This window comes from Chelonia mydas, chromosome 1, assembly GCF_015237465.2.
Source record: "Chelonia mydas isolate rCheMyd1 chromosome 1, rCheMyd1.pri.v2, whole genome shotgun sequence".
Taxonomy (NCBI): domain Eukaryota; kingdom Metazoa; phylum Chordata; order Testudines; family Cheloniidae; genus Chelonia; species Chelonia mydas.
In genome coordinates, this window is record NC_057849.1 from 208,752,686 (window position 1) to 208,774,524 (window position 21,839).

Consider the following 21,839-nt stretch of genomic DNA (forward strand, 5'->3'; position numbering starts at 1 on the left):
AAGACGCAGGAACCATTTTGTATGTTTAAGAGAAGTCCTGGCCATAGTCCATCCTGAATAAATGCAGGCTCCCTAAATTTCCCCCAGCAGGTACAACTGGATCCACTATCCTGCCTCACTTCCTGAGCTAGTTTGTCATGCAGAGTATTGCTGTGTGCTGTGCTTCACTCAAGGATGGATGACTTCAGTGCTGGGACAGTGATTCCATTATGCATCATCTATACGGCACTATAGGAATGAGAGATGCTAGGGAACAGTAAGGTGTTGTTACGAAAAACCCTGAGGAAAAAAACACTGGCACCAAGAAAGCACTTGCTACAGCTAATATATCTTTTTATTTGTGCTATGTACTTTTCAAAGATGAATTAAAGGGGAGGGAAGGAAATGTCACCAGGAAACCAGCAGGAGATGGATGTCTCAGTTGGCAGCAATGGTATCCTTGATCCAGTCAACATAGTTGCAGACCTTGGTGTAGACTCCAGGGTAACCCTGCTGAGCACACCCAATCCCCCAGGACACAATTCCTTGGAGCACACCGTTGCACACAGCTGGGCCACCAGAATCACCCTGTGAGGGAAAGGATTTGGGTGTTACAGACATGAGCTAATTCAAGCAGAGGAATCTATTCAGCTCATCAGGAAAGGTTTCAACTAGCTGCAGGTGAATCTTGAAAGCACTAGGTAAGAGCAGCAGAGTCCATATGCTCTGATATGTCTGATGGGCAGGGAATAGGGGATAGCTCAAAATTCCCAGTTTCCTCTGTTGATCGTCACGTACCTAACACCCATCAGCAGTACCTGGAACTAAAATGCTAACTGTGGTAAAAGCCTAATATATCCAAATCTGCTGATCTGAGACTGGATTGGAAGCAGACACCTGTCTCTGTCCTTGTTTTGTCCATCCTGTTCATCCCCACCCTCAATCAGAGACTGAACTGCATTTATAATCCAGAGGTGAAATGCCCTGCAGTTCACAGCTTGATCCCTTGAGCCATCCAGTTTACACCCCCAACACACACCCTCCAAACTCTTGAGCACATTCTTTTCCTCATCACATCTTGTGATTAATTCTTTGCAGGTTCTCAGAGTTCTGGCACTTAGGCTAGAACAGGAGGGACAAGAGCAGCTGAGCCCTGTCTCTGCAGAACAAGAGAAAATGAAAGGCAGCTCACCTGGCAGGAGTCTTTGCCACCCTCAGGGAATCCAATGCAGAACATGTTTTCAGTGATTTGCCCTGGGTAAGCAGCACTGCACACAGCGTCAGTCAGGACTGGAGCATCCAGACACTGGAGAATCTCGGGGTAGTTAGCTGCCAACAGAGAGAGGAGAACACTAAGATTCATCTGAGAAAGCAGACAGGCCAATTAATACAAAGACTTGTAGATTTCTGGGCTAGAGAATCCAATAAAGAAGAGGGCAGTAAGAACTACTGCACCATCTCTGAGGAGGACCTCAATGACTAGAATAGAATAACAGGGGTTATTTCAGGGCAGGTCTGAGGGGCATTGGCAGAGCTGTGTGGGGAGCCCAGGGCTGGAATAGCAAGGGGGGCTGCAGGGCAGGACTGAGGGGCGTTGGCAGAGCTGTGTGGGGAGCCCAGCACTGGAATAGCAGGGGGTGCTGCTAGTAAGGAGTGAGGGTAGTTGGCACAGCTGAGCGTGTGGACCCAAAGACTGCAAGAGCAAAAAGAGCTGCAGGTCAAGACTGGGATATATCTGGGTCCCATATCTGTAATAACAAGATAAGGGTGCTGTGTGTCATGTGTGAGGCACATTCATACTTACAGCCACTGCTGAGGGTGTTTCCCCACCCAGAAATCAGACACTGAGTCCCAGCAGCCACACAAGCAGAGGGAAGAGGGATGGTTGCGACATGGGAGTTCAAGTTAGCTTGGGTTGCCAGCTTGATCAGCATAATGTCATTATCCAGGAGCCTTGAATTGTATTTGGGGTGGCGAATTATTTTAATGGCGCTGATGAACTGCTCGTTCCCTTCCACCACATCGATGTTGTATTCCCCGAGCCTCACCTCGATGCGGCTGCAAAATCAACCAGGCAACATGGAGGGCAGCTAACCACAAATATCATGATGAGATGTGACCACTAGATGGCACTACATAGTTCAGTGCACTGTGCAGTGATGACATTCAAATTCTGTCATAGATCACAAGTGAAATAATTGTGACTGGCTTTCATAATAGTCTTCGTACTGAACTCAAACCAATGGGCCATTGAGTTTGGTATCCCACCTGCATCAGGGGCACAAGCTAGATGCTTCAGAGTAAAGTCTTAAATCCCCCTAGTGAGCCTAATTGTGTAAGAGCATACCAGGAAGAGGAAGTTTGATGCTGATCCCAAATAGTGAGTGACAGATGTCCAGAAGCAGGAGGACTGATTCTTGCTCTGGTTGAATATTTGTTTACATGACACAGTAACAGTGAAATTCATGAGCTCTGTCAGTTCTAATAAAAAAAGATAGAGATGGGAAATCCGTACCTGTCCAGTAGATCTCCAGCTATGGCCCAGGGTGAAAAGAAAGAAAGGTTCTGAGAACCCATTGGTGGGGTGTATACAGGAGAGGACCCTTCACTTGTGAAATGCTCTGCAGAATGAGTATGCTGGAGAATGCCTGATTTAGACCATCCCCCAGAGTCAGCTCAGGATGGTTCTTACAGCACGCAACCAGCTAAGCTCTCCGGATCCTTCCTGAACCCAGGAATGGTGACTGGTTTACTTTCTTTAGTGTTGTGGATGTAACAATAACATATGACATTTCACTAGCAAACTTTTATCCCAAGATCAATTATGTCCCTGAAGGTGGATCCAGTTCTGTCCTCAGCCAGTATGAACTGCAATGGCAATTGCATCTGGATACTCAAGGGCAGAACTAGGCGCTGTATAGAAAGTATACATAGGGATCACGTCACCCCCTCCACAGATATATAGCCATCTCAGGGAAGCATGGGGCAGCTGTCTAGCAATACCTAGCAGCGTTACTTAACACTTTAGGTCAGGAAATAAAGAAGAAGAATGGGTCCAACTGAAAATTCTGGGAGAAATAAAGGAGAACAGAAAGTAATTAACAATTTTGGAAACTGGCCTGAACAGATGGACTGTCAACCCTACTACAGAGAAAAGTGTCTTGGGAACTTTCATGGTGGTCAGAAACACCTCCTGACACCATGCTTGGGCACTGGGAAGTCACTCTGCAACATGGATTTTCCTTTATTGTTCTGCTGTCCAGGTACTGGGCAGGTCTGATTAGATCTGACAAGATCTCAGGCAGAGGCTGCATGGCCAGAGGCAATACATAATGTTTTAACCTTCACTCACGATTTGTAGCAGTGAGCAGCTGACACGACCCATTGGTTGTTGATGAGGGAGCCCCCGCAGAAGTGGTATCCAGAGTTCAGGGACACCTGGTATGGGACAGAGCAGGGGTAGCCCCCCACGATTTTGTCATCATCATCAACAGGGACAGCAACTGAGGGAAATGGGGAAATCAGGAGTTAAAAAAATAACTTGGAACCCAGTGACTTGAAATGCACCAGCAGCTAATGAGCAGCAAATTATTTAACCATACCCTTAAAAGCTTTGGTTTACAGGAGTCTTCTCCACATCCCTAAAGCCCTGCCCTCCTCGAATTTTCCATGTTTCATGCCCAACACCCTCTAAGGCAGGGGTGGGCAAACTTTTTGTCCTGAGGGACACATCTGGGTGGGGAAATTGTAAGCAGGGCCACGAATGTAGGGCTGGGGCAGGGGGTTGCAGTGCAGGAGGGAGTGCGGGATGTGGGAGGGGGTGCGGTGTGCAGGAAAGGGTTCTGGGCAAGGTGTTGGGATGCAGGAGAGGTGCAGGAGGGGGCTCAGGGTAGGGGTTGGGGTGTAGGAGGGGTACGGGGTGTGGCAGGGGGCTCAGGGCACGGGCTTGGGGTCTGGGGTGCAGGAGGGGTTTGGGGTGTGGGCTCCAGCCCAGTGCGGCTTACCTTGAGTGGCTCCGGGGTGGCAGCAGCATGCAGTGGGGCTAAGGCGGGCTCCCTGCCTGGCCTGGCCCCACGCCACTCCCAGAAGTGGCCAGCATGTCTGGCAGCGGCTCCTGGGGATAGGATGGGGCAGGCAGCTATGCTGCGCATGGCCCTCACCTGCGGTACCACCCTGAAGCTCCCATTGGCTGCGATTCCCCGTTCCCAGCCAATGCAAGCTGCAGGGGCAGTGCCTGCTGGCGAGGGCTTCACGCAGATCCCTCCGCTCCCCGCTACCCCAGGGGCTGCAGGGACATGGTGCTGGCCGCTTCTGGAAGTGGCACGGAGCCAGGGCAAGCAGGGAGCCTGCCTTAGACCCACTGGGCCATAGGGCTGGCAATCCCACCTGCTAGATTGAAAGCACTGACAGGCCGGATCTGGCCCGCGGGCCATAGTTTGCCCTCCCCTGCTCTAAAGCATGAAGCTGTAACAACTATCCTGGTTCTGGAAGAAAACAAGTTTGGGCTCACCAATTCTGCTCCTTCATTGCCCAGTAAAATAATGATGGGGATTTCTCTCATATCTCCAACCCTGAAAGACCTCAAAGTGTTTTACAAACTATATATGTATGAGAATTACTGCACCCACCACTAAAGGACTGCCACGGAACATGATAGCTGTTTAACAGTGAACAGAAACAATAAACATCAGTTTAGGGCAAGAAATGAAGAAGAATGTCAAGACCAATTGAAACTGCCAGTGGAATTTTTTGTTTCATTGCAAGGAGACAGAAGTACAAAGAGAGAAGACAGAGGGAGAGAGAGAGAGAGAGAGAGAGAGAGAGAGCGGGAGAGAGAGAGAGAGAGAGAGAGAGAGAGAAACAGTGTGTCAGAGAGGGAGCAGAAATTTAGAAGTCTGAAGGGGGCAGAAAAAGGGAGAAAAGCGGAAAGGGAGACAGAAGGGACAGACTGAAAGAGAGACAGAGAGATAGGGAAACCTAAAGAAAAGGGGAAAGCATTAGGTTTGTGGTAGAGCACCAATGATCCCTGGAGAGAATCAGAGGATCAAGAGAATTAAACTGCTTTGGAAAACTCACCTGCTGCTCCTAGGCAGGCAAGAATCAGGAGAAACTTCATGGTGTCGCTGTTAGTGAGCACTCTCAGCTGTGACAGGTTTTGCTGAAGAAATCACCCCCTTTATACCTCCCAGAGGGTGTTATCTCCCCAACCCAAAGTCCTACCAGGTTTCCACTTCCCAGGGTCTTACATCAGTTCAGACAAATATAGTTACCCTATCAATCTAAAAAGGTAATAAAGTGACTGCGGTGCCACAGAGATCGAAACAAGCATTTCGTGAAATTAAAAGAGAAAATGTCCAACTCTATACAGCCCTGCTGATGTGCCTTAGTCCTGCCTTGCACACGCCTGCTATTTCAGTCCTGGGCTCCCCACACAGCTCTGCCAATGCCCCTCAGTCCTGCTCTGCAACCCCCTGCTATGCCAGTTCTGGGCTCCTGTGATGAATGTGGAAATTGTTGGCAATATTTTTATGGTCCATAGGTGTAGCTTGGTTTCCCTGTGAGCTTTGTATTGCCATACACTGAGTGTAAAGGGAAGCAATGGGTGTTTGAGTCACTTTAGCTGCATGGATGGAGACGAGAATCATTAACATGAACTACATATGACCTACAAATGTAAATGGAGGATCTGGAGGAGACAAAGGAAGAGGCGGTGACCAGAATTTAGGACCTAGCAACTGAGAGTCCGAGGCTGGCTGGCCATGTGAACTCAGTGTGGCTTGCAGCAGGAGGACACTAGACAAAAGGTATCAGGAGTCTGGGCTAAGAAGAGGGTTCACAGACAAACAGTGGGAAATTTGGGACAGGCACAGGGACAAAGGTCTGGGGGAGAGTGAAGATGGAGCTCAGGAAGAAGGAGAGCATGGCAAAGCCCTGGCTTCCACTGCCATGAACTCTGTCCTAAGCCAGCCTCTCTCATGCTAACATGAAGACTTTTGGTGCTGTATTCCAGGTGACTAAAAAGGTTATGTTATTATCAAAAGAGTGCCTGGTGTTGCTGCAGATACTTTACTGAAGAGCATTGCACCCTGAAGGAGGGGAAAAGGCTCTCACAGGAGTCTGGCTCAGCTGGACTTGCTCCAGAGAGACAGAGAGAGACAGGGCTTGCTGGCACCTGAAGGCCCAGTTTCAGAGTCATGGAGGCTATGGGCCTGCCCTTGTGGAACACTGTGGATCTTGGGATCCAACTCTCTAAAGGGGTTACTCCCAGGAGACTGGTTAAAAACCATGGCATAGTGCAGAACCTTTGAGTACATTGCAGTTCCCCACACCATTCTGCCAATGACCCTGAGTCCTACCCTGCAGGACCTCTTGCCATCTGAGCCATGGGGCTTGTAGCAACCTGCATAATACTTGGAGGGAGGAGCACAAGTTGTCAGGAAGTCAGTCTATGTGCACATGGCTGGAATGCTAGGTGCAGCTGCAGCATCTCTGTAAATAGGTCTCTTAATAAAGAGCCCATTTAGTTTTACAAGCATGGAGTCCTTTCATGTTTTTGCCCAGCACATGGGACATGAAACAGGGTCCCCCAAAACTCCTTTGAAGCATCTGAATTCTGACCTGCAGCACCATCTGTTAACTTAATTATCACTTGCAGTGTGTTTGGCTATTTCAGTCATGTGAACCTTCAGAACTCTGCTAAAGCCACTCTGTGCTGACCCCTGCTCTTTGAAACCCATCTTGGGCCTCTATTGCACAGTCACTACAAAATCCTGTGGTAGAGCTTTTGTGATATTCACAAATGAGAGATACGTATGAGACTCAACAAGCTCAATTAATTTGTAATCTCAGATACCATGTGAAGTATCATCCCAACAGGAAAATATGCAGTGAATGGTTCCCATTTGTCTCCCCACCGGCATCCGGAAAGGACCTGAAGTCCACAGTGATTAGTTTTGCATGAGTCAAGCAATGTTACCTAGTTGGAGCAGGAGATTGGGAGTCAGTCACTATTCCCAGCTCTGTCACTGAATTGCTGTGTGTTATTGGTCAGATTTGTCTGTGCCTCCAGTTTCCTCCCTTCTAATAATGCCCATCTCAGAGGTGTGTTCTAAGGCTTAATTAATGCATGTAGAGCAGTTTGAGAAAGGTGATTTCTAAATGGAAGAGTTAACCTTGGATAAAGCCAGGTAGGGCAAATGAGGTGAGGGAAAATTTCATTACACCAAACCTGCCTTTCCATATTAAAGTACAAACTAAACAGCAAGGTCAGAGATTAATTGACATTTCTTCTGACGAGCACAAGGGAGATGTGAACTTGAATAACTATCTTTCCAGCACTTCCAGATTCTCCCTTGCTGGACTTCACCCCCCAACCTCCAATAGCACTGTGACGGTGCACCCCATAAGGCTTTATGGAAATATGCTTTTGAATGTATATATATGACATAACTGGAATATGTTTTATGCTACATATGCCATATAACATATCTATGTAAAGGTTATGATACACTGAATATATTCATCCTATTTGTATGCATGTGTCATTGTTGTATTAGAAGTTATGAATATTGGCTGTATACTTGTTTGATTTTAAATAGCCTTAGTAAGGCATTTGCTCAGCTTCTTTAGAAAGGAATTTGCAAGTTAAGTGCCCAATCAAGAAGCACGTAATGGACAATGGATCTTGGAAGACTCCAATCCACATAAGAAGTCTACATGAGGACGTTCAAGGTAGCATGTGAACCATGGCTGCTACCTGTAAGTTCTGAGTCATGCATGGACATGTGACTTAGGGAAGAATTAGTGGGGGAAGCAAAAGTGGACGGGAATCTGGGAGGCAGTGACCATGAGTTGGTTGAGTTCAGGATCCTGACACAGGGAAGAAAGGTAAGCAGCAGGATACGGACCCTGGACTTCAGGAAAGCAGACTTCGACTCCCTCAGGGAACGGATGGGTAGGATCCCCTGGGGGACTAACATGAAGGGGAAAGGAGGCCAGGAGAGCTGGCTGTATTTCAAGGAATCCCTGTTGAGGTTACAGGGACAAACCATCCCGATGAGTCGAAAGAATAGTAAATATGGCAGGCGACCAGCTTGGCTTAACGGTGAAATCCTAGCGGATCTTAAACATAAAAAAGAAGGTTACAAGAAGTGGAAGGTTGGACATATGACCAGGGAAGAGTATAAAAATATTGCTCGGGCATGTAGGAATGAAATCAGGAGGGCCAAATCGCACCTGGAGCTGCAGCTAGCAAGAGATGTCAAGAGTAACAAGAAGGGTTTCTTCAGGTATGTTGGCAACAAGAAGAAAGCCAAGGAAACTGTGGGCCCCTTACTGAATGAGGGAGGCAACCTAGTGACAGAGGATGTGGAAAAAGCTAATGTGCTCAATGCTTTTTTTGCCTCTGTCTTCACTAACAAGGACAGCTCCCAGACTGCTGCGCTGGGCATCACAACATGGGGAGTAGATGGCCAGCCCTCTGTGGAGAAAGAGGTGGTTAGGGACTATTTAGAAAAGCTGGACGTGCACAAGTCCATGGGGCCGGACGAGTTGCATCCGAGAGTGCTAAAGGAATTGGCGGATGTGATTGCAGAGCCATTGACCATTATCTTTCAAAACTCGTGGCGAACGGGGGAAGTCCCAGATGACTGGAAAAAGGCTAATGTAGTGCCAATCTTTAAAAAAGGGAAGAAGGAGGATCCTGGGAACTACAGGCCAGTCAGCCTCACCTCAGTCCCCGGAAAAATCATGGAGCAGGTCCTCAAGGAATCAATCCTGAAGCACTTACACGAGAGGAAAGTGATCAGGAACAGTCAGCATGGATTCACCAAGGGAAGGTCATGCCTGACTAATCTAATCGCCTTCTGTGATGAGATTATTGATTCTGTGGATGAAGGGAAAGCAGTGGATGTATTGTTTCTTGACTTTAGCAAAGCTTTTGACACGGTCTCTCACAGTATTCTTGTCAGCAAGTTAAAGAAGTATGGGCTGGATGAATGCACTATAAGGTGGGTAGAAAGTTGGCTAGGTTGTCGGGCTCAACGGGTAGTGATCAATGGCTCCATGTCTAGTTGGCAGCCGGTGTCAAGTGGAGTGCCCCAGGGGTCGGTCCTGGGGCCGGTTTTGTTCAATATCTTCATAAATGATCTGGAGGATGGTGTGGATTGCACTCTCAGCAAATTTGCGGATGATACTAAACTGGGAGGAGTGGTAGATACGCTGGAGGGCAGGGATAGGATACAGAGGGACCTAGACAAATTAGAGGATTGGGCCAAAAGAAACCTGATGAGGTTCAATAAGGATAAGTGCAGGGTCCTGCACTTAGGACGGAAGAACCCAATGCACAGCTACCGACTAGGGACCGAATGGCTAGGCAGCAGTTCTGCGGAAAAGGACCTAGGGGTTACAGTGGATGAGAAGCTGGATATGAGTCAGCAGTATGCTCTTGTTGCCAAGAAGGCCAATGGCATTTTGGGATGTATAAGTAGGGGCATAGCGAGCAGATCGAGGGACGTGATCGTTCCCCTCTATTTGACATTGGTGAGGCCTTATCTGGAGTACTGTGTCCAGTTTTGGGCCCCACACTACAAGAAGGATGTGGATAAATTGGAGAGAGTCCAGCGAAGGGCAACAAAAATGATTAGGGGTCTGGAACACATGACTTATGAGGAGAGGCTGAGGGAACTGGGATTGTTTAGTCTGCAGAAGAGAAGAATGAGGGGGGATTTGATAGCTGCTTTCAACTACCTGAGAGGTGGTTCCAGAGAGGACGGTTCTAGACTATTCTCAGTGGTAGAAGAGGACAGGACAAGGAGTAATGGTCTCAAGTTGCAGTGGGGGAGGTTTAGGTTGGATATTAGGAAAAACTTTTTCACTAGGAGGGTGGTGAAACACTGGAATGTGTTACCTAGGGAGGTGGTAGAATCTCCTTCCTTGGAAGTTTTTAAGGTCAGGCTTGACAAAGCCCTGGCTGGGATGATTTGATTGGGGATTGGTCCTGCTTTGAGCAGGGGGGTTGGACTAGATGATCTCCTGAGGTCCCTTCCAACCTTGATATTCTATGATTCTATGATTCTATGACTTGCCCATGTGACTCCAAAACTCCATCCTGTAGCTGGAATTCCACACAGGGGGAGGGAGGGGTATCCATCCACAAAAGAAAGTCTATTTAAACCCCTGGGAGACCTCTCCATTTTGTCTTCAGCTGGCTCAAGAGATAACCTCTCCACCCCAAAGGATACCTGAAAGATATTGGAACAAAGGACAGTAACTACAGGGGGTGTGAGTGATTGCTGGACCCAGACTAGAAGGAGACTAGTCTGTAAAAGGAAGCTTACTGGAACACCTCTGAGGGTGAGGTTTTATCTGTATTCAGTTTTCTTACTGTATTAGACATAGACCTATGTGTTCTATTTTATTTTGCTTGGTAATTCACTTTGTTCTGTCTATTACTTGGAACCACTTAAATCCTACTTTCTGTATTTAATAAAATCTCTTTTTACTTATTAATTAACCCAGAGTATGTATTAATACCTGGGGTGGGGACTCGAACAGCTGTGCATATCTCTCTATCAGTGTTATAGAGGGTGAACAATTTATGAGTTTACCCTGTATAAGCTTTATACAAGGTAAAATGGATTTATTTGGGGTTTGGACCCCATTGGGAGTTGGGCATCTGAGTGTTAAAGACAGGAACACTTCCTAATCTGCTTTCAGTTAAGCCTACAGCTGTTAGGGAACGTGGTTCAGACCTGGGTCTGGATTTGCAGCAGGCTAGTGGGTCTGGCTCAAACCAGGCAGGGCACAGAAGTCCCCAGCTGGGAGGGCAGGAAAGCAGGGGCAGAAGTAATCTAGGCACATCAGTTGGCAGCCCCAAGGGGGTTTCTGTGATCCAACCTGTCACAAGCACCATTATGTCCTTGAGGGTCAATGTGCAGGCACAGGAGCAAAAGCCACCCTCCTCTTAAGTGACAGGTCTTCAGCACTCCCCAAGCCTGGTGAGATGGGGTTTGTAGCAGCATCCTTTGCACACCTCTGATCAACATTGGTCCTGCCCCTTCTGTCTCCTGCCTCCCTCTGCCTCGTTTCCATGCACAAAGAGTGAAATGTACCATTTGTAAAGCTCTTAGATTCTGTGGAGATGAGAGCTGTAGGAAAGCCCATGAAGAAATTCAGAATGCTGTTTTCAGTGCAGGCTTTGATAAAAAAGGCAGGAGTTACTTAATGAATGATGAACATAAAAAGAAAAGTTGAACAGCTGCCTCATTCCCTGAGCACCATCCATTCTGTGGCAGGTGTTGTGTGGAAAAATAGCATGTGATCATGTAATCACTGCATCACAATATATGTATGATAGTGCATACGTACAAGGGGTTGAATTGAGGCTGCACTGGCAACTGTAATTCAAGGATTTCTCAGCTTTAGAATTTTCAACATTTTTTGTAGAAAATTATATAAATAATTTCATATCTTATTCTCCATGGAGTTGGCCAACACTACCACGTGGATGTAATGGTGTCCATGAGAGATAAAGCACCTGGATGAGATACAGCTGGCTGAAATTCAACCCAGGTGAGCTGGAAGTGAAGCTGGGAAACAATTTGAGGAGCCTGCAAAACCCATAATTGGGCCCTTCATTGAGGGCATCTGCCCAAAGGCTAGTCTTGTCCCTCTTCTTTGGGAACTAGGTGGTCCAGGAACAAATCTCCCCCTGTGGAGAGACAGGAGATTACACCCACTGCTTGAGGAGCAGGGATCTATCAACCCTGTTCCTCATGTTGGTCTAGTCACGGCTGGAAAACTGTAACACCTTTTACCTGGAGTTATCAGTGTAGGTCACAGAGAAACTTAGGCTTGTCCAGCTCTGCCCTTGAGCCTGAGAGATGCTAAGCACTGATTTCCATAGGAGTTGGGTATATGGTGTATCTACCTATTGTGACGGGGCAAGGCCAGATGGCTATAGGAAAGTAGTGAGAAACAGGTATGTAAACCCCAGGCTAAACAAATCCCTGTTACCATGGTAACCAAATGGCAGTTGCTCCACGTTAATCAAGACAGCTGGGGCCAATTAGGATCCTTCCAGAAAGCAGCGGAGACAGCTAGGTTGGTTGGGACACATGAAGCCAATCAGGGGCTGGCTGAAACTAGTTAAAAACCTCCCAGTTAGTCAGGTGGGAGGGCGCATGTCAGGAGCTGTAGGAGGAAGCTGTGCTGTTGGAGAGACTGAGCAGTACACACCATATCAGGCACAAGGAAGGCGGCCCTGGGGTAAGGGTGAAGTGGCTCTTGAGGAAGGAGGGGCTGCTGTGGGGAAGTATCCCAGGGAATTGTACGCATCCTGTTTCTAAAAAGTCAGCTACCATAGCTGATACTATTAGGGTCCCTGGGCTGGAACCCAGAGTAGAGGGTGGGCCCTGGCTCCCCCCTTTGCCCCCTGATTAATCACTTAGACTGGGAGACCACAGAGACTGTGCAAGGGAGGATAGCTTCTCCTCACCTCCATCACTTGCTTATGATGAAAATAGCTCAATAGGCTGTGACCCTTGCCTCTAGAGAGAGAAGGGCTACGTAAAGGGTCACAGTGAGCCTCTAAGGCTAGCAAAATCTGCAAGGAAATATGGGACCCACAGAGACAAAGACAGAGCTTTGTCACAACTGATGTCAGGAGTGGAATAATCATTCACAGCATGGCGGAAGAAAGAGGTTAAAAAAAGTGCACTGGGGTTTTGGATTTTTTTTTTGTTTTGGTTTGTTTGTTTGCTTTGTACCACAGTGGAGAAGGTGGTAAGAGCTCTGGTACAAGCCACGGCAGCCAAGCAGGAGGCCACCCGGGTTCAGGCAATGGCACAACAGGAGTCTATGTGGCTACAGCAGGAAACCAATCAATTACTGATGGGCCAGGTGACCTAAGATCATGCCCTCTTGTGAGAGATAGTGGACCAGCTGAAGATCCTCACCACCCAGGCCCGGGGTTCTGACAGGACGCGAACTCTGAGGTCCACTGGTTGTCTGTCAAAGATGATATCAGAAGATGGCATAGAGGCATATCTCCTCTCTTTTGAGAGGACTGCTCAGTGTGAAGTGTGGTCCCAGGAACAGTGGGCCAGCATTCTCGCCCATTTTTTGTGTGGAGAGGCCCAGAAGGCCTACTTTGACCTGCCTGCCATGAACACCATTGACTATCTCCGGCTAAAGGCAGAGATCCTAGCACTGTCAGGGGTGATGGCTGCGGTACTGGCCCAGAGGTTCCATGAGTGGAAGTACTAGGAGAAGAAAACCCCAAGGTCCCAGCTATTCAACCTCATACACCTCACGCAGAAGTGGGTACAGCCCAAGGCGTGCAGCCCGGACGAGATTTTGGAGACCCTGGTCATGGACCATTACATGTGGGGACTGCTGCCAGATCTCCGCAAATGGGTAGGCCAGAATGATCCGTCCACCTACAACAAGATGATCACGTTGCTAGAAAGATGGATGACAGCCAGAGAATTGACCCGACTACCCAAGGAAGGCCCCTTTTGGAGCAAGCACTCGAACCCAACCCTGGAAGGTTGGGCAACCAAACCCCCAGGCAGTCTTAGGTGGAAGAAGGGGTGGGCTGAAAATCGGAGGGGACCCCAGAAGGAAGGGATTGGCCTAAGTGGGGGGAACCCTGGGACTAAACCCCCTAGCTCCTGTGATAGGGGAATGATTAGAAGCAATTATAGATGTTATGCATGGGGGAAGTGAGGACACACAGCAGCACAGTGTCCCAGCATAGAGGAGCCTATGCAATGTAACTTGGGGGACTGGGAGATCCCGTGCTCCCTTATCCACCTTGCAGGGGTTGCATTAACCCCGCATAACTACACCAGGCCGGTGAAGATAAATGGAGCAGAGACTACAGCGCTTGTGGACTCTGGGAGTGCTATCACCCTCATATCGGGTAAGATGGTAAAAAGTAGCCAGATGCTACAAGCCAAATGCATAGCCATGACGTGTATGCATGGGGCCATGAGCCATTACCCCACCACCCTGGTGGAGATAGAGGTTCAGGGGAACCCCGTTGAGGTGACAGTGGGTGTAGTTCCTAAACTTTGACAAGGTCCCTCACCAGAGGCTCTTATGTAAATTAAGTTGTCATGGGATAAGAGGGAAGATCCTTTCACGGATTGAGAACTGGTTAAAAGACAGGGAACAAAGGGTAGGAATAAATGGTAAATTTGCAGAATGGAGAGGGGTAACTAAGGGTGTTCCCCAAGGGTCAGTCCTAGGACCAATCCTATTCAACTTATTCATAAATTATCTGGAGAAAAGAGTAAACAGTGAGGTGGCAAAGTTTGCAGATGATACTAAACTGCTCAAGATAGTTAAGACCAAAGCAGACTGTGAAGAACTTCAAAAAGATCTCACAAAACTAAGTGGTTGGGCAACAAAATGGCAAAGGAAATTTAATGTGGATAAATGTAAAGTAAAGCACATTGGAAAAAATAACCCCAACTATGCATACAATATGATGGGGGCTAATTTAGCTACAACTAAGCAGGAGAAAGATCTTGGGGTCATTTTGGATAGTTCTCTGAAGACGTCCACGCAGTGTGCAGCGGCAGTCAAAAAAGCAGATGGGATGTTAGCAATAATTAAAGGGATAGAGGAGAATTAAAGGGAGAATATCTTATTGCCCTTACATAAATCCATGGTACGTCCACATCTTGAATACTGCATACAGATGTGGTCCCCTCATCTCAAAAAAGATATACTGGCATTAGAAAAGGTTCAGAGAAGGGCAACTAAAATGATTAGGGGTTTGGAACGGGTCCCAGATATGAGGAGAGATTAAAAAGACTGGGACTTTTCAGCTTGGAAAAGAGGAGACTACTAAGGGGGGATAGAGGTATATAAAATCATGAGTGGTGTGGAGAACGTGGATAAGGAAAAGTTATTTACTTGTTCCCATTATATATGAACTAGGGGCCACCAAATGAAATTAATGGGCAGCAGGTTTAATACAAATAAAAGGAAGTTCTTCTTCACACAGTGCACAGTCAACCTGTGGAACTCCTTGTCTGAGGAGGTTGTGAAGTCTAGGACTATAACAGGGTTTAAAAGAGAACTGGATAAATTCATGGCGGTTAAGTCCATTAATGGCTATTAGCCAGGATGGGTAAGGAATGGTGTCCCTAGCCTCTGTTTGTCAGAGGGTGGAGATGAATGGCAGGAGAGAGATCACTTGATCATTACCTGTTAGGTTCACTCCCTCTGGGGCACCTGGCATTGGCCACTGTCAGAAAACAGGATACTGGGCTGGATGGACCTTTGGTCTGACCTAGTATGGCCATTCTTATGTTCTTATGTTCTCCTATATGTAGCCATTGGGACTATCCAGGGTTTGATAATTTACTCCCCCCGGAGAGGCTGGAGGGAGGTGGGGACCCTGAAGGAAGCAACACATTGCCAGGGGAATGTCAACTCCCGATGTTCGCTGAGATTTCTCAGGATCTGTTCTCAGCCCCCCAAAGGACCCGGAAGACCAAAAAGAGAGGAAGGCCGCGAAAGCCTTGGGTACCCGGATCCTGACCCAGGGCCAGAAGACCACCCTAGTAGGCAGATGGACATGAGCAGCCAACAGAGAAACTACCACCACAGAAGGTGAGCCAGTGACGGCAGCGAGATGTTGGAAGAAGCAGAAGTGGGCCCCTGGGAGCTTGGGCAGGTTAGTCCCGGGAGAGAGACTTTTGGGAGGGACCAGGCAGGGGACCCCAGATAGGATAATGCCAGGAAAGAGGTGGCCAAGATAGACAGGATGCCCGTGGATGGGAAGGACCGGGGTCCAGGACCTTACTTTATAGTAAAGATCTCCTATACCAGGTGGTGCAAATGCAGGAGCAAGAGATACAACAACTTCTGGTGCCATGAAAACATCAAAAAGCCATATTGAGCCTCACCCACAGTCACCTGTTTGGAGGACACCTAGGGGTAGAGAAAACCCAGGCACAGATCCCATAATATAAGAACTCAGTAGGCTGTGACCCTTGCCTCTAGAGAGAGAAGGGCTGCATGAAGGGTCACAGTTAGCCTCTGAGGCTAGTGAAATCCACCAGGAAATGGGGGACCCGCGGAGACTAGGACAGAGCTTTGTCACACTATGACAGAGCTTTGTCACACACTGTTATGCCACTGTTTTTTGTGTATTGCACCTTTAAAATTCTAAGGATGATGATATCAGAGAAATAGCCATTTTGTATTTCATGCTCAGACTGTCATTGTGGTGATACACAAACACAATGTGTGCTCTCGCTTTGTCCCATAGAGACTTTATTTTGTTCTTTGTTTTGTTTTTTTACTTAATCTAAAGTAAAGGTGAGTCTGACTGACAGAATAAGGTTTATGTCTGAAAAAAATCCATAACAAGAATTCTAGCAATGAGGATGGGATCTAAAACAGCAGAGAGCCTAGAGCAAGTGAACTAGCAGGGGAAAGGTCTCCTGTCTAAACATAAGAGATTAGAAAACAAAGATAGAAAGGTAAGCAATGGAAGGTTTCCAGTTTAACGAAGTGAGGAACGTTATTTAATATATGTGCAGAGAGTTGGTCAGTATTGACGTAGATGCTGTTGAAAACAGTGGCATAAAAAGGTCAGCACTGGGCGGGGGAAAATGACATTTGCTGAGCATGGAAAGCAAAGCTAAATACATGTTCGCCGCCATTAGCATTAGGATTGGTATTTGGTCCATATCAATAGTGATCATAAGTTGCTACCACCTGATGGCTTTTTGGTCAGGATGAACTGCCTTGGTAGTTCTTACTCCAACTCCTCGTGGGACTGGTGCCCATACTAGCACCATCTGGCCTCCTCTTTGGTTATCTTTACAGACCTAGCAATGGAAATATTCAACAAGGGGGCAGAGGGGAAGCTATACGTTTGAACACCATTGAAATACAGTAGAGTGAGAGAGCTTTCTGCAGGCACTGACACCTGGTACACATGGTAAGCTGTCTAGGTATAAAGGCTAGGCAGGTGGCCTGCTAGTGAGTCATTAACATCTCCTCTTCACTTAGCTTATGTTAAAAATAAAACAAATCACAATGAAGCCTCCAAATTGTAGATTTAGCTAATATACGCAACCATATGTTTCTATTATTTTCACATGCGTCATTTTAATGACGATACAGAAAATATGGATCTTATTAATAACAATAATGCTATAGATATCTACACATAGGCCAGAAGCTTGGCATAACTTAGACATAAGCCTTTAAAATATGTCAAACAACAGACGCTATTTCTGTGATTCACACAAAGGAGATGTAGGTTGAGTAACTACAACGGGGGGGAGAGAAAACCTTTTGTAGTGATAAACACCCATTTTTTCATGGTCTGTGTGTATAAAAACATCCTCACTGTATTTTCCACTTTATGCATCCGATGAAGTGAGCTGTAGCTCAAGAAAGCTCATGCTCAAATAAATTGGTTAGTCTCTAAGGTGCCACAAGTCCTCCTTTTCTTTTTACAACAGCTAACCAGCTAGATTTAATCACAAACTTACTAAATTGTGAAGTAACTTCCTCTTTCATAGTTTTCTTCTATTTTATATGCCATATTCCTGTAAGTTTGTAATAGAGATACAGTAGAACAATCTGTACTATTTGATGAAGTACCATAAAGTATAATTTTATTATTAAATAAAACAAATCAAAGAGATTGAAGAACTTAAATCTTCTGATATCGTTTATCGAGAACCATTCTGTAACACGCCCTGTCAATTTGAGGAAGTTTTGCTGCCAAGGCAACCCAAACATAACTTTTTGCAACTATCGCCCTATGCAGTCTATTTTAAATAGAAATGGATCAATAAGAAATAGATAACTGATGTTTAATGAAGGTATATATAAAACATATTTGCTTTGTATTAAAGAAGCCGATACATTCAAATGGTATGTTGAGAAGCCAATGTGAACTATAAATCTTTATGGCTAACCGACCAAAATGTCATAAGACTGTAAAGCCTGATTATCTGTATGGTTGACTGTGGCGCAGAGAGGTTTGCATATGCAGCAATCCTACTGATCTTATCCCTGAAGGGTATAATAATAATATTATTCCCTGAAGGGAATAATAAAATAGTGGCACAGAGGTGTATACAAGTTTTTTGTGTTATTTCATTAATCATTATTTCTTACTGGTGATGTATGAAGCTCTGATGCTGTATGATTGAAGATGACAATTTGCTATCAATGTTGCACAATTGCACTAAATTTGATACAAAGTATATCATGTAAGGTGTCAATGGAAAAGTTACAATCCCTCAATTATGATTATCCTGGTTAAATCTGTTTCATCACTGTATCTGAAGTTTGAATATTGGCTATGTATTTGTGTCTCAGATATGTGTGTTTTTGGGTGACACCACAAAGTCATTTACATCCAGCCTCACCAGCCCATTGTGAATGGACTATTCAAGCTCCATGGGCCATTAAAAGAATCAACTCTCTGGATAGCTCTTTCTGAGGAAGCCTCAGACAGCAAGGAGCCAATGGCTACCCCTGTGATTCAGAAAAGCATGTAAGAACATGTGATGTGGACACATGACATTGGACTCCATCTTTGTCAGTAACTTTCCGTATAAAGTGGCTGTGGTTGTTGTTTGGGACAGTAAATTTCCATGCACATGGCAGAGGATATAAAAGACACACAAGACATCTCCATTTTGCCTCATTCCTGTTCCAATTCTCTGGACTGATTTACAACTAAAAGGAGTATTTTGTACAATGTACTGAGGATCTCCCAGTCCTTTAGAAGTTACCAGAGAGACTTTTGCAAGCCAGCAGACTATTGCATCACTGCTACATACCTGATCTGAGGACTTTGCAGTTATTACAGGGGATTTCAGTGGACGAGAAGATGGATATGAGTCAGCAGTGTGCCCTTGTTGCTAGGAAGGCTAATGACATATTGGGCTGCATTAGTAGGAGCATTGCCAGCAGATTGAGGGAAGTGATTATTCCCCGCTGTTCGGCACTGGTGAGGCCACATCTGGAGTATTGCATCCAGTTTTGGGCCCCACACTACAGAAAGGATGTGGACAAATTGGAGAGAGTCCAGTGGAGGGCAAAAAAATTATTAGGGGGCATGTTAAGAGGAGAGGCTGAGGGTACTGGGCTGGTTTAGTCTGCAGAAGAGAAGAGTGAGGGGGGTTTTGATAGCAGCCTTCAACTACCTGAAGGGGGGTTGCAAAGAGGATTGAGCTCGGCTGTTTTCAGTGGTGGCAGATGACAGAACAATGAGCAATGGTCTCAGGTTGCAGTGGGGGAGGTCTAGGTTGGATATTAAGAAACATTATTTCACTAGGAGGGTGGTGAAGCATTGGAATGGGTTACCTAGGGAAGTGGTGGAATCTCCATCCTTAGAAGTTTTTATGGCCCAGCTTGAGAAAGCCCTGGCTGGGATGATTTAGTTGGTGTTGTTCCTGCTTCGAGCAGGGGGTTGGACTAGATGACCTCCAGAGGTTTCTTCCAACCCTAATCTTCTATGATTAGTATGTATATGATCTTTTCATCATTTATAACTATTCTTTTGTTTTATTAATCATTTTTTAGTTAGTTTACTAAGGATTGGCTGACAGCACGATATTTGGGTGAGATCTGAGATACATATTGACCTGGGGGTAAGTGTCTAATCCTTTGGAATTGGTAGGACCTCATATATGGTGAATTGAGTTTTCAGTAACCTCTCACTATATTAAACTAATTTGTCTGATGGGAACCAAGGACTGGAATGTCTAAAGGGGACTGTGTTTGCCTTCTTGTTAATCAGTGTGCTGCCATAGAAGCTCTTTTTTTACTGGTTTGGTGAATCTAATTATAGAATAAACCAGCTGTTTTGGAGGATTGTCTGCCCTGTTTCTTACAGTCTGCCCTGAATGTGACATTTTCATGGTGGTCCATCCCAGGCACCTGGTCATAGAGGAAAATGAGTCAAAGACTTTATATTGCTGCATGATGAGCAAACAAAGACAGAACCATCCAGGAGTGTGAAGACACTGTACATAAAGACTTTGCTCTAACTTCAGTATAGATGTTTCTGCATAAAGCTAAAAGTGCTGATGGAAAGATCATGGAGTTGGGCAAAGTTGGCCAAAGGGCCTGTCAAGGTTCCTTCCCCACTCTGAACTCTAGGGTACAGATGTGGGGATCTGCATGAAAGACCCCCTAAGCTTTTTCTTACCAGCTTAGGTTAAAAACTTCCTCAAGGTACAAACTTTGCCTTGTCCTTGAACCCTATGCTGCCACCACCAAGCGTGTTACACAAAGAACAGGGAAAGAGCCCACTTGGAGACGTCTTCCCCCAAAATATCCCCCCAAGCCCTACACCCCCTTTCCTGGGGAAGGCTTGATAAAAATCCTCACCAATTTGCATAGGTGAACACAGACCCAAAGCCTTGGATCTTAAGAACAATGAAAAATCAATCAGGTTCTTAAAAGAAGAATTTTAATTAAAGAAAAAGTAAAAGAATCACCTCTGTAAAATCAGGATGGTAAATACCTTACAGGGTAATCAGATTCAAAACATAGAGAATCACTCTAGGCAAAACCTTAAGTTACAAAAAGACACAAAAACAGGAATATACATTCAATTCAGCACAACCTATTTTACCAGCCATTTAAAAAAGGAAATCTAACGTATTTCTAGCTAGATTGCTTACTAACTTTTTACAGAAGTTCTGAAGAGCATTCCTGATCTGTTCCGGGCAAAAGCATCACACAGACAGACAGACCCTTTGTTCCCACCCCTCCTCCAGCTTTGAAAGTATCTTGTCTCCTCATTGGTCATTTTGGTCAAGTGCCAGCGAGGTTATCTTAGCCTCTTAACCCTTTACAGGTGAAAGGGTTTTGCCTCTGGCCAGGAGGGATTTTATAGTTCTGTATACAGAAAGGTGGTTACCCTTCCCTTTATATTTATGACAGGGCCTCACTGAAAAAGGGTTCATGGAATGTAACTTGTGGAAGTAGGTTTCTGAACAGAGTTGAGCCAGCAGGTGTTCAATGTATGGCCCAACATTCCTTACACAAACTGGTAAAGCAGAAGATGTTTTGCACTTAGATACAAGTACTGGAATTTTCCAGATGAAATTTCAAGAAGCTATAAAAGGAGATTGTGATGGGTCCCCCGTGGGGGTACCACCTGGAACTGGGGTACCACTGAGCCCTCTAACTCACAAGCCTGGGCTCCCTCTCACATTCTGCTGCTGTGACCAGCCTACCAAGCCCCCTCCAGCACACATACAGGTAGGGACACACGCAGCAGCAGCTATATACAGATGCTGAGATCAGCTCTGCATAGGAAGGCATCAGCTAAGGAACTGCCCAACTACTTAAGTGCACATCCCCCTCAGGAGGATAAAGCCAAAATTATACCATCTTGTTCTGCACAGGGAACTGTACAGCATAAGTTCATGAAACTCACCTCCTTCTCACTAGGACACATCTTCCTATGCCCCTAGGGTGAGGTGTGTCCCCTGCTTAACTGTAAGCTGCTAGCAGTCAGCAACCTGGACAGTTTTCTCACTGATAGGCAACATGCTCCCCTCCCCTCTGGAGTAAAAGCTGCCTTTAGCCACGGGGTGATAGGAGCTGGTCTCAACCACACCCACCCCTGGTACAGCCTGTTTTCCCTGCTGCAAAGGAATTAAAGAGACACTGTTCCATTCTTTCTGAAGTTCCTGGGACTTCACCCTTTCCCTCTTGGATCCCAGCATATTATTCCTCCTTGCTGCAGACAGACCCCTTGACAGCCCAAGCCACATTGAAAAAATCATTTCCAATTAACAATTGTGTTGGCTTACTATGTACTGCTGCCACAGTTAATTCAGCTTCCAAACAAG

General features: G+C 46.1%; 1 protein-coding gene across 3 annotated transcripts; it reads right to left on the reverse strand.

Moving 5' to 3' along the window:
• Positions 1-316: 316 nt before the first annotated feature.
• Positions 317-21,548, reverse strand: LOC102938872 (anionic trypsin). Of its 3 annotated transcripts, XM_037911641.2 has the most exons (6): positions 21,422-21,536; positions 5,056-5,064; positions 3,332-3,482; positions 1,784-2,037; positions 1,172-1,308; positions 317-567 (listed from the first exon to the last, which is right to left on the reverse strand). In XM_037911641.2, exons 4-6 carry the CDS (start codon positions 1,911-1,913, stop codon positions 418-420), a joined length of 417 nt encoding a protein of 138 aa, XP_037767569.1. In that variant the 5' UTR covers positions 1,914-2,037; positions 3,332-3,482; positions 5,056-5,064; positions 21,422-21,536; the 3' UTR covers positions 317-417. The 3 variants fall into 3 exon arrangements, with proteins under 3 accessions (XP_037767569.1, XP_037767563.1, XP_007068773.2); XM_037911635.1 differs by lacking the exon at positions 5,056-5,064 and having other exon boundaries at positions 21,422-21,548; XM_007068711.3 differs by lacking the exon at positions 21,422-21,536 and having other exon boundaries at positions 5,056-7,361.
• Positions 21,549-21,839: the final 291 nt, after the last annotated feature.

Bases quoted from the DNA above. Each gene is read 5' to 3' on its own strand.
- LOC102938872 (XM_007068711.3), bottom strand. From the start codon at position 5,095: ATGAAGTTTCTCCTGATTCTTGCCTGCCTAGGAGCAGCAG. The intron at 2,038-3,331 runs GTGAGTGAAGGT...TTGATTTTGCAG, and splicing joins GCTGCTCACTGCTACAAATC to CCGCATCGAGGTGAGGCTCG. The intron at 1,309-1,783 runs GTAAGTATGAAT...CTCTGTTGGCAG, and splicing joins AAACACCCTCAGCAGTGGCT to CTAACTACCCCGAGATTCTC.